Source organism: Hesperophylax consimilis, chromosome 17 (assembly GCF_061612785.1).
Source record: "Hesperophylax consimilis isolate HC1 chromosome 17, BYU_Hcon_1.0, whole genome shotgun sequence".
NCBI classification, from domain to species: domain Eukaryota; kingdom Metazoa; phylum Arthropoda; class Insecta; order Trichoptera; family Limnephilidae; genus Hesperophylax; species Hesperophylax consimilis.
In genome coordinates this window covers 30,589,917-30,603,473 of record NC_142852.1, presented here as the reverse complement: position 1 = coordinate 30,603,473, position 13,557 = coordinate 30,589,917, and the positions used below count along the sequence as shown (strand labels likewise).

The window sequence follows — 13,557 nt, the reverse complement described above, 5'->3', positions numbered from 1 at the left end:
GGAGCAACATACATAATTGCCTCCCAGACGAAATTAAAAATGAAAAAAGTGTAGTTAATTTTTTTTTAAAGTTGTTCAGTTTTATGATCAATCAACAAAACAATGATCGTGAGTAAAATAGTTGTGTAATATATTAATTTATTTATTTATTTATATATACGCCTAAAAAGGCTTTTACATAGAAGTGATACATGATGCAGTACAATAAGAGAATATGTATTATACAGGAGATATTGACAGTAAATAGATGTAATCCATTTTAAAGAAGGTAAAAAATACACACTTGTAAAATTGTGATTACAAGTATAATGAGAAAATATTAAAAAATATGAAGCAATATTAGTAAAACGTAAGAGTAACATAAAGTAAAAAAGAAATTATAACAACACTACATATAAGACAAATCATTAAAACTAATTTATTATAACGCTTCTCTAATTTGTAGGAATCAACAAAGTGTTGGTGTAGATTATGCATAATTCTATTTATGGAGTCAATAAATAAATCAATAGCACCCCCATACTTGTTGCCCAGATCATGCATCCTATTGGTCAGTGAGTGTGTCTGATAGTTGGTCGAGTATGTATTACAGAAAAATGTTATATTTTGTCTTGTATTCCCAGTCGGCACATGTAGTTTAATAGTGGCAAGGATGGCAGGACTATCAATTAAGTTGTTAATGACTCTGTGTAACACAACCAGGTCTGAAATAATTCTCCTGTCAGACAGTGTTATTAGATGCAATTGATTCATCAAACTGACATAATTAATGTAATCAATAGGAATTTCGAGCTTAAAATTTACGTACTTAAGAAATTTATGGTGAACTCTTTCTATATTATTGGAGTGAACTTTATATAAAGGGGACCAAATAGGTGAATTATACTCCTATTGACTTCTGACTAATTAAATATAGAGGGTTCTCATACAATCTATGGACTTAAAATCAGTTAAAGTTCTGCAAAGGAAGCCAAGCATCTGTAATAATGTGTAATGTATTAGTTTTTTCTAGTTAAATAAGTGAAAATGTAATTTTCTTTTATCTAGAATAAAAATAAATAAAAAAATGTGGTTTCGCTTGGAATATCCTGTTAAAACAACGAAGACGTAGCCAAAACACATTTGTCAACCTTGAAGATATGACAACGGTTAAGAGAAACGTTGTTTATAGTGGGAAAACTATATATATATATATATATATATATATATGTTTACAATGTTTACCGCCATTCCGCTTTTAACAAAATATCTGTTAACAATATGTTTTTTTTTGTGATCATTGTAATAAATGCCTTCGAAATGCTAATCTAATAATAGGTAGACGTCAAATTGACAGTTTAAACATTCTACTGTGACAAAACGCCCAATGATTCCCTAACTAAACTGGAATAACGGCAGCTACCAAATAAATAGCGATGAATATAAGAATAAGTACATACTTTACCAATAACCATCACAGGCGTGTGATAGTATGTTTAACAGGAATAAACGGCTCTCGGAGAAGAAAGCACTTGTTAGCACTTGTCAAAAATAATTATAGGTTATGCATAGACAAGAATGAAGTCATAGACAATTATTATAATTATCATGGCGACCAGATAACTCAAAAAAAAAAACATTTTCATCATGTGACTTTTGAACACATACATAATATATTGTTAACATACAAAATCATCATATGATAATTAATCACGGTAATTAATAAGAACGGTTATTATTAAGAAGGATCGTAACTAAGAATAATGATTTTTAAGAACATTTCATATTCAGCACAATTTGCGAGTCATTCCACGAGAGTGTAAGTTAGTTCTGCCTCAAAGTCTCAACAAAACAGTTCCATTATTTTACCTGGTTAATTATTGATTTGATAAGGGTTATTATAAATTTTAATTATATTTTCATTTGTGTTCCGAGTTTCAGCAGGAAAGCAACTAAATAATTTGGAGTCTTAATGTGAACATGTTCGTGATATTTGCAAGTAAATTGATTATTTGTTTTTGACGTTATTATGTAAATATTTTGTTGGTGTATTTATTTGCAGGTATCGACACTTGCAGAGAGCCATTTCTTTGTGATTCTCTTTCGACGAGACCAATCCTGTCCTTACTGTCCCATAACTTTTTCGTCCATTGCCATTGTTTTTAAAACCTTCTGTTTAAATGTGAGTATATTCAATAACAAACCTAACAAATCGACAGTCCCGAAAAACCATGTCAGATGTGCATGTATTGTATTTTTGCAATAAAGCTGTTTAAAGTTTCTTTGATGTATTTTAACTGTTTTTGAAATCAAGAAATGTTGTGTTGTTAGATATGTGGCGTCAATAGAAGAATGCAGACTAAATAATTAATAGTAAACAGCTCAACCTACTTAGGTACTTGCAAATTACTACAAAGAACAAATCGTAAACAACGCGACCTACCTACGACAATATGATTGCAAGTCGGTCTGGCACGCCAACTCGCTAGAAGGTTCTAGCCGGTCGCCTATGCGTAATTGCGACGCCGCCGAAAGTTCCCGAAAGGCCCATACTGAGCGATTGGCTCCGATTTATTTGCAATTCCACCTACCTACTGTTACCGCCGGCTGTACCGTATAAATAAGCCCAACGCAGCGGGCAGTCAGTCAGTCATCCGTCCGCCGTCATTTAACAAGGATCAACGAGTGATAACCCGCGCTCCTCTTACTAGCACGAAGGACAATATTCCCGGCTTTGCCCGTACTCATCGTGGACTCCATTGGGACATCATCCTAGCGCCTTGGCCACCGTTCCTGGCCAGCGCTACAACGGATTAAAGCGCCCTGTTTCCAGCGCCTCTCACCAGCACTTCATCCACCTACGTCATCTGTCCTACGTCAACTCTCATTACGGCTACCTGACTCATCAATAAACACTGTGACCTTCACGACACGTCTTTCATTTCGTGCCTCTCGCCAGATCCCCAAAGATATATTGGCTATTTATTTAAATGGAGAAATACATTATCGAAAACAAATAAAATGCAGAAACGAAACTATTTGCCAAACTAAAAATTTGCACATTTGACATTTTTCTTCGGTACCATCGAAATGTTGGGAAATGAACAAAAGTTTTTTTTGTTATTTTTTTGGGGTGTTATGCCGTGTTGCGCTAACTCCCTCTTTAGCCATCGTTTCGGACAGCATTGCAGTGCTGCACTGTAATGCTGTCCGAAACGCTGGCTAAATAAGGAGTTAGCGCAACACGGCAAAACACCCCAAAAACAAATAGCAAAAATACTTTTGGTGGTGAAAATCTTAAATCATATGAAAAAAAAGATTATATAAAACGAAAAATGTACAAAACAATACATTTATAGCCATGGAGAGAGGTTGTAGATATAAATCAAATCATAATAGAAATATAAACAATAGAGACATAAGTCACAAAAAATTACTGTACAAGCTTAACAAAATAGGAATTATAGATAATGCTAAAATGTGGATAGAAAGTTTCCTGAACTATAGAAATGAATATGTAAAAATAAAGAACACTCTCAGTGAACCGAACACAAGTAACTTTGTATTACCACAAGGCACCATTTTGGGCCCTCTTCTATTCATATTATTTGTTATATATCTTTTAATTACCATTAACAGGAAAACTCATTTCATATGCAGATGATACTGCAATTATATATCAAGCGAATTCATTGAATGAACTTGAAATAATTGCTAACAATGATATCAATACGTTAGAGAAATGGTTTGATAAAAACTTATTAACATTAAATATTGAAAAACATATTATATAATTTTTAGTATAACAAAAAAAACTTTTATTACCTTAAATATTAAAAGACATTAAAAAAGTGAAATTAAATATTTAGTTGTAATAATAGATAGATGAGTATTTCTCAAAATAAATGTACGTAACGAAAATGTAGTTACGAAATAGTGTTACGAAATAGTCATAAGACGTAACTAAATAGTAAACATAAGGCTTGTTTACACAATGGCAAATTTTATTTTACTTTTTTTATTAATTATTCAATTTAATTAGTTGTCGTCTTTTTTAAATGTAAGTAATTATCCTTTACTTTTTTATTTATTGTACATACTACAAACATACATAAACTCACGACCCAAATATTTGTATTTTGTAATACCAAAGGGGTTTAAAAAAAACAAGGGAGTATAAATAAATGTTTTTTAATCAAATTATCAGCTCCCAAATTGAAGTACCTAACACAATATTCAACAAATCTTAAGAAATTAAAGAACAGGGACTGTTTAAACTATTAAAAATTTAATAACATACAATTATTTAGTTTGAATCACTATCCATTAGCGTTTTATAAATTTCTTCCTCATCTTTATAATAATTGAAATCTTTCCGAGACACATTTGGTCAGTTTTTCAGTCTTTGGTTTATCACTCCGCTTTGGCGCATGAATATAGTCATTTAGTGATAGAGATTTAGAGATAAGGCCCTTACAAACCACTTTCTTTTTTGTATGTATATTTTCCAGTTTTTCGTTTTTAAGATAGTCACTCCACATTTCACTCCACATCACTCTCAAGACTTTCATAAAAATGCTAGACACACTTACAATAAATACAAGTTGTAACTGTGTACACTCAGCTTTACATTGAACTTTTTCGTTACGTTACGAAATTCATAACAAACGTTACGAAATTGTAATAAGAATTTATGTTATAAAAAGTCAATGGTTTGATAAAATTTAAAAGTGTTAATATGTAAGCTTAGCAATGTTCGTACCGCACATGTTACAAAAAGATGAGTAGAAAAAGACTTACCGTTTTGTGAAAAAAGGCTAAAATATTTTCTGTTACGAAATAGTGGTCCCACTAAAGAAACACGTTATTACTGATTTTAACAATTAATGTTATGGCGGATAAGTCAGACCAACAATTAATCAGAAAGAGGCTAGTGTTGCCCATGTTAAATTTTACAAATGGGTTAAAAAATTACGGTGGAAGTACTAATAAAACGTAACTAAAGAGTAGTTACTAAAAAGTAAATGGTGATGTCTCACTTTGTTTTTTGTGCATAAATTATTAATTTATTATGAAACCCCATAGAAAATTACCTTTTTACAGAAACTACATTTAATTAAGACCCTAAAACTTACAAAAAATCACATATTATAACGTTATTATCGCATTTTATGAAGTATAAACAAATGAGGTGGGTAGGGTGGCAATTTTATTTTTTATGGAAGGTAAAAATCGATATTTTTAAAAAATTTAAAATATTTGCGAATTAATACGATTGTAATGTTTATTTTTCGATATTTTAAAGCCTAATATTTATTCTACAAAATGGTGCATATTTTTTTTGTATGATTAATTAAAAACATGTGAAATTTTTGAACTGTTTGTAGGCACACTTTATTTTCCCAAAATGTACACTTTTTTTGAGAAATACTCAGTAACCTTTAGTGGAAAACTCTTATAAACAATATCATAAATAGATTAAGAAAACTCATTTACATATTTATTAGTCTAAGAAATATACGAACTGAAAAATTATTAAAAATATTTACTACGCTCTAGCCCATTCAATAATACAGTATGGTATCGTTGCATGGGGGGAGCTTACAAATCATCACTTTTACCGCTGGAAATCACTCAAAGGCTGTTCATAAAAATTTTAATAAAAAAACCATCAGACTACCCAACCTCACAACTTTTCCAAGACTTTCAAGTCCCACCACTAAAAAATATATACAAAAAATACGCTGCTTCAAATCCACAAAGATCTGTATAAAAAGTCACACCATGCCATGGTTCGTGTTGAGAGCAATAGGCAAAATACAATGGGTCGCTTATGTACTCCATTAATGCACTCCAGTTTAGCACAACACTATTACACGTACACTGGAGTGGTGTGGTTTAATGAACTAACGGCAGAGATAAGGTTAGAACCGGAATATAATAATTATGCTTATACAAGAAAAAACTGCACGCAGAGGACACTATATCAAAAAACAGTGGTCATCGCATGACCTTAAGTCTGCTATAGTTTTAATTTCAGTTTAACTGTATTTTAACTGTCTTAAAAAGCCTACAAATTGTTAGTTGTTATCATTTTTATTTAATTATTTTCAATTATTATTTCTATTTATTTTATTTTATTCTTAGTATTTTTTGCATTTTGTTAATTTAAATTGCCGTCGACTGTGAAAGGAGGTGGAGGTTTCGGATATTATGGATACGACTGTCTGAAAAGGTGCGTTTTAAGTTTAGACCTAAATTATGTCGAGTCTGTGATCATTCTCAAATCATGTGGCAGTCCATTCCAGGCTTTAGGTCCTGACACGGCGAAAGCACGCTCACCGAACTTAGTATCTGGTGTGCGCTTTGGTTCCTTCAACCTTCCGATAGCTGATGACGTTGCTGACCTAAGGGTTGACTGTCGGGAATTGGAATCTTCTGGAATACACAATTCTGATAAGTAAGCCGGAGCCATTCCGAAGTGACTTAAATACCATCCAGCATACCTTGAACTGGATTCTTTCAGGACATTTGAGCCATTGCAGATTTTTGAGATGCTCTGAAATGTGGGAGTATTTAGATACTCCGGTGATAAGCCTTGCCGCGGCGTTGAAAACGGATTGTAATTTGTTGATTTGAAATTTGGGGAGACTTGCATATATTCCGTTGCAATAATCTAGACCTGAAACAACATAGGAATTGACTAGCAATTTAGTCGCCTCTGTTGGCAGGTTTCTCCGCACTGCTTTAATTTGCCTTAATTGAAAGAACCCCGTGCTTACAGTTCTGTTCACCTGAGTTTTAAGGGAAAAAATTAGCATTCAGATTGACACCCAGTAATTTGATGCACGTTTTTGGAGTGATGTCACTTCCTGAAATGGTTATTGGGGAGTTTTCAAAGCTATGCTGACGTCTGCTTGTAGCAGTCCACAGAAACTTAGTCTTTGTAGGATTCAGTTTCAATCTATTTGAGGTCATCCAGCGAGTAATTGCTTCTATACACTCAGTTATACGAATTTTTAGACTGTTTATTTCTTCTGGTAAGCAGTAAAAATAAACTTGCTGGTCATCAGCGTAGCAGTGAGATAGAAGGCCAAATGATTCGATTATTTTAGCGACATCATTTGTGAAGAGGATGAAGAGTAGTGGGCCCAGAACGGACCCTTGGGGTACTCCAGATGAAAGGGTTGCATAATTTTATTGGTTTTTTCCCACTTTTACGGCTTGTAAACGGTTGGCCAGGTAATATGTTTGTTCTACATTGATGTCCATTATTAAATGAAAAAATTGTGTAAAAATTCTATAATTATTTTAATTGTTTGACCTGAGAAACCATTTTGCATTTTCAATGCATTTTGAAAATAGGTATTTTGCATTTTGCATTTGAAATGCTTTTCTAAAAACCATTTTGCATTTTGCATTTTCAAATGGAAAAGTTTTGACCCATTTCCATTTTGCATTTCAAATGGTTAATGTTTTGTATAAAAAAAACATTAATCCCTTCACTTTATCTTTACTTTCCCCCATACACACAAGCCCTGCTTATTTATGGGGGTACATCAAATACATATATGAGTCGTGTAATTTCTATACCCGCTATATCAACTTTCATTGATTTGGAGAAAACCGCAAAAAACTGTCACATCTCTAGCGTACATAAGTAAATGCATTACAATTTTTTATATAATGAATTGGAGTAATAAAATTTCGAAAAGCATTTATTTTTCTATATATGTCTAGCAATAATTAAGTAATTTCGATAAATAAAATGGATATAGCGGATTTTAATACTCACTTCGTGATTTTGAAAGTCAACTGAGCCGACATGGCGGGTTTAGAAACTCACGCGTAGATCATTTTGACACACGAGCGTGGCGTCAGAGCGGCGGCCATATTGTATTTTGGCAAAATAACTGCTTGCGATTCGTTGAATCCGATATAGCGGGTTTTGATAGTAACTTTCTGTATGATATAGCGGATTTGGTTTCTCACTCGCAGTTTTAACATGGTTTTTGGTCGCGATAAGGAGGGTTTTGAAACTCAATTTTAGGCTCCTCTTGTTGCTCGCAAAAATGTGAACAAGATGTCATACTCAGATCATTTTGTCAAAAAATCGGATATAGCGGGTATAGAAATTATAGGATTCATATTATGTAATTAATAACTGTGCCATATTCAATATTGTGTAATGTAAATCGTGTATCTTTTTTTTACTAATAAAAAAATAAAAATAATATTCAAAATTAAAGAAAACAATTTGAAATTAAAAAAAAAAAAAAAAGTGTTTTTATGATTTTTTTTGTTGTATTTACAATTGTATGTTTAGTTATTATTTTTTATTTTTTTCCCTTTACACACGAGTTTTTGACTCTTGTAAAGGAAAACATGTTAACTTTTATTTGAAATATGTTCTTACTATGTAAATTTAAATAAATAAAAACAAAATTTAAAAAAAAAATAACATCAGAGAAATATTATTTTATGGACCTCTTGTAGTTGGTTAGTTCACAACTGAAAATATCAACCTTGGATAAAACTCTATTGTAATAATTGCATAGTCTGTTCAGGCAAGAATTCTGCTTAGAGTTCGTTTTGCATTGATCAACCCTGAACAGGACACAAGAGCGTGCTGAACGTGCTAGTACATTGAATTGAATCTTATTTAGCAACTCTGGGCAATGAGTATTATTTTTAACTACTTTATACAGGAATCGTGCATCCTTATGAAGCCTCCGCAAGCTCAGTGAATCAATTTCAAAGTATGAAGCTACCTCTTCATAATTATAAAATCTTAAAAATGACTTGCAACAAAGATATTTTATGAATTTGTTTTCAATTGCTTCGATTTTGTTGAATGGAGACCAAACAACTGTTGCATACTCCAAATGACTTCGCATCTATCTATCTGACTATCTGAGACTGTCGCAATGTTGACAATTCACAGCATGAAACGATCATTGGAGTAATCAGCTTTCAGAAAAATTAATCAATGAATCTCTTTTTACGTAACGGGCGGCCTTCAGGCCCTCAAACCCATTATCGAGTTATGCAACCCACATGTATAGTGAGTACATGTGAGGTTTTTGTTTATAATATTTCTTTAGAAAGCAAATCACGGCTGTTCTGTTACCAGCTGTAAAGCGCGGGAAGGGGGGGTAGCGGGTGTAAGTTCTAGGATTGGCTGGTCGATTTCAAATGATCCAAAAGCAATAATAATTTTTCGTTCGTAGCTGAAAAGTACATCTAAAAGTTGAAATTTAAAAAAAGTTTTTTTTCTTTTTTACTTCTACCATCATATATAACCTCCCGAAATTACTGCACTTTCACCCCGGACACCCTATATCAGTGTTTCCCACGGTGGGGCGTACGCCCCACCGGTGGGGCATAGCGCCTCAGTGGTGGGGCACCACGCTTCAGAGATGAGACACGTAGGCATTCCACATATAAAGGGGAATACTAAATTGAAATATACGCCAAATTGTACTTAAAATAAAATGAAACCCGTTACAATTTCAATAATTATCTTAAATCACAGAAACTATTCAGGATGTAGCTGTAGTTATTGTATTGCTTAATTTTTTTATACCTACATAATGTATAAATATAGTGAGGAAACCTATAATTGGTTTCTCAGTTAAGTAAATTGCACATGTATAAACCAACCAAGTAACTGTTAATTTTCCTAAAATAAAATATATAATTACGATTAGAACATGAAACATGATTTTTCCTAAGCATGAGTGCGAATTTGTAACATTAAGCTGGAAATTAGTGAACTCGAATGAGCACAGTAAGAACATGAGAATGGATTTTGCATAGTATGAGTGCGAATGTGTCTTTTTAAGCTTGACTTTTGTGAACATGAATAGTTACACTAATAAAATGAGAATGGTTTATCATTAATATGAGTGATAATATGGATCGTCAAATTTGACTTCCATAAACATGAATAATTACAGTAAGAATTGTTTTTTAGTGCTATTGTTTCGACTTCTGTGAACATGAATTATCGCAGTAAGAACATGAAAACGGTTTATCCTTAGTGTGAATGCGAATGTGAGTCACTAAGTTTGTCTTTTGTGAATATTAATAGTTACAGTATGAATATGAAAATGATTTTGCCTTAGTATGAATGCTAATGTTTGCCATTAAGCTTGACTTCTGCGAACATGGATAGCTACAGAAAGAACACGAGAAAAGAGAAAAGAGAGAGAGAGGGTTTCCTTAGTATAAGTGTGCATGTGTCTGATTATGCTTGACCATGAATAATCACAGTAAGAAAATAAGAATAAAGTTTCCTTAGAATGAGTGAGAACGTGTTGCAATAACTGTGACTTTATTTACTCATTAAAATTATTATTAACCTTTCCCTCAACTTATTTGGTGGACTGTGGTTTTAGCGCCATAAGCGATTTACCTATTAGAAAACTAAATCGATTGGAAATAACTAATAGAGGGGACCTAAGACCGAAATTAACTAAGTTAGATCCGGACATAAAATTTCTTTGAAGCAAACGTAACTGAATTTAATTTCATTTGTAATATTATATGAATTAGAAAAGGTTTTATTCATTTTTATGAGGGGTTCATATGTTTAAAAACATATTACATTATGATTTTAAAATTTACCTTCTGTTTCATAAAAAAAATGCCGGTGGGGCATTTGACTTTTGAAAAGACTACGGTGGGGCATGGTATAAAGAAGGCTGGGAAACACTGCCCTATATAGATATTTAAATTTTAGCTAATACTTTTTTTTTATTTTGTGAAATTTCTAGAGAGCGATTAAAAACACGACAGCCGTCATTGAATATTATTGTGTTAATTACTTATACTATGGTGTATCTATGCACAATACTTGTAGCAGAATATTATTGTGTTAATTATTTATACTATGGTGTATCTATGTACAATACTTGTAGCAGAATATTATTGTGTTAATTACTTATACTATGGTGTATCTATGCACAATGCTTGCAGCAGAATAATGATGGGTTAATTTTATATTATCTTGTCCCACAAAATAACTGATAATAATTAATCCAAAGCGCGAATTAAAAACTACACCATTCAACACTGACAAGCTTATGGTTCACTCTTGGCCTTCGCATTACCGAATTACTAAAGGCAATGCTGAGAGTATCTACCACCAAGTGCATCTCTTTATATAAATACAATTATTCTAAACACTTTACCATAGATAAAATAATTTACCAAAAACAAACAAAAAATCTGATGTTCAAAATTGCCTCTACCAAAGCATAATTATTTAATGTCACATAAATTATTTTCACGTCAATTTTACCAAAAGACTTATTTAATAATGCTTTATATACGGTCAAAATGTATTTTAGAAAAACGGCAATAACATTTTATTTCCAAAATGTATGTGGTTTTAAAAGTAAACGAAATGGTTTGTACTGCAAAGTGCTCAGGGGCCTTAGCATGAGAATCGATCGAACTTAACGATATCGGATTGCTAAGCGTATCTACCGACCATTTTATAACGACTTCCCTAGCATGAGAATGCTATTGATAACTCTAACGACATCGATAAGGCAATAAATACAAATCGATATACGCTGGCAATACTGGGACGGAATTGTCTATGAATTGAATAGACGTCAAACGTCAGATTTCAAGCGTAACCATTTTAACCGCCGTGTTTGTTTTAATATTTTACGATGTCGCAAGCAATGGTAGCTGGGTAAGTTATTTATTTATCTTTTTATGTGAAAGAATTTCCATTATTATCAAAGAGATATACTTACATTCTATTGTGTCAAAATTTTGAAGTTATTTTTACTAATATTTCAATCATACGCAGTATTTTAAGATATTCAAAATGCTGATATTATGATTTCAGGAAGAGAGTAAGGTCGACGACCAGTCAAATGGATTTGTTAACCAGCTATATGGCTGACCATTCGGAGTTCGCGGCTGGAAGGTTTGTGGGACCTCAGGGTTCCCAAAAAAATAAGGAGATGTGGCGTAATTTGGCGGAACAACTGGCAGAATTGGGTCCTCCTAAGTCAGCCGAGCAGTGGAAAACAGTGAGTATTTGTACCTACCTATACAAACTGGTTGCAGCAAACTTTGCTGACCTTCTAATATAATCTATCATCGAGACACTTGATATAAGACCGTAAATCACTTTTAACCTGACATTATTTTTACATTTTACAGACATGGCGTGACTTAAAATGCAAATCGCGCGCCCAAAACGCCGATGCCAAGCGAGCTGCCCTCACGACTGGAAACACTGCCGAGATACCGGTGTTAACTGACCTGACACAGAAGGTCATCAACATCATCGGCAGAGCCAGTTCTGAGGGCAGCGGACTTCCAGGGGCCTTAGCATGAGAATCGATCGAACTTAACGATATCGGATTGCTAAGCGTATCTACCGACCATTTTATAACGACTTCCCTAGCATGAGAATGCTATTGATAACTCTAACGACATCGATAAGGCAATAAATACAAATCGATATACGCTGGCAATACTGGGACGGAATTGTCTATGAATTGAATAGACGTCAAACGTCAGATTTCAAGCGTGACCATTTTAACCGCCGTGTTTGTTTTAATATTTTACGATGTCGCAAGCAATGGTAGCTGGGTAAGTTATTTATTTATCTTTTTATGTGAAAGAATTTCCATTATTATCAAAGAGATATACTTACATTCTATTGTGTCAAAATTTTGAAGTTATTTTTACTAATATTTCAATCATACGCAGTATTTTAAGATATTCAAAATGCTGATATTATGATTTCAGGAAGAGAGTAAGGTCGACGACCAGTCAAATGGATTTGTTAACCAGCTATATGGCTGACCATTCGGAGTTCGCGGCTGGAAGGTTTGTGGGACCTCAGGGTTCCCAAAAAAATAAGGAGATGTGGCGTAATTTGGCGGAACAACTGGCAGAATTGGGTCCTCCTAAGTCAGCCGAGCAGTGGAAAACAGTGAGTATTTGTACCTACCTATACAAACTGGTTGCAGCAAACTTTGCTGACCTTCTAATATAATCTATCATCGAGACACTTGATATAAGACCGTAAATCACTTTTAACCTGACATTATTTTTACATTTTACAGACATGGCGTGACTTAAAATGCAAATCGCGCGCCCAAAACGCCGATGCCAAGCGAGCTGCCCTCACGACTGGAAACACTGCCGAGATACCGGTGTTAACTGACCTGACACAGAAGGTCATCAACATCATCGGCAGAGCCAGTTCTGAGGGCAGCGGACTTCCAGGGGCCTTAGCATGAGAATCGATCTTGAATCGATGAAGTTGGAGAAGGGCCCACAGATTTGCAGACGGCGCAGTTAGCTTCCCCTTCTCGCCCGAGCAAGAAGAGGAAGCTAACTGACAAGCCAGATGTGGGGGTTCGGATGGTGATGGCGCAGGAGGCTAGCAACAAATCATCCAAGGAGCTTGTGGGAGCTATTAATAATTTCTCCAATATTTTTAAGGTATTTCCTATTTCTCTTCGAATCACTCCCAAATACAGCGCTACACGTGTAAGTTGCCAGATTAAAATATAAAGAAATAGCGTCAATTCATGTTTA

At 33.7% G+C, this 13,557-nt stretch overlaps 2 protein-coding genes across 2 annotated transcripts; both read left to right on the top strand.

Moving 5' to 3' along the window:
- Positions 1-11,469: 11,469 nt before the first annotated feature.
- LOC149416409 (uncharacterized) lies at positions 11,470-12,342 on the top strand. Its single transcript, XM_089641997.1, has 3 exons — positions 11,470-11,686; positions 11,846-12,032; positions 12,166-12,342. The coding sequence occupies exons 1-3, from the start codon at positions 11,664-11,666 to the stop codon at positions 12,340-12,342; spliced, it is 387 nt and encodes a 128-aa protein (XP_089498123.1). The 5' UTR covers positions 11,470-11,663.
- A 16-nt stretch (positions 12,343-12,358) lies between these two features.
- On the top strand, positions 12,359-13,256 carry LOC149416408 (uncharacterized). Its single transcript, XM_089641995.1, has 3 exons — positions 12,359-12,600; positions 12,760-12,946; positions 13,080-13,256. Exons 1-3 carry the CDS (start codon positions 12,578-12,580, stop codon positions 13,254-13,256), a joined length of 387 nt encoding a protein of 128 aa, XP_089498121.1. The 5' UTR covers positions 12,359-12,577.
- Positions 13,257-13,557: the final 301 nt, after the last annotated feature.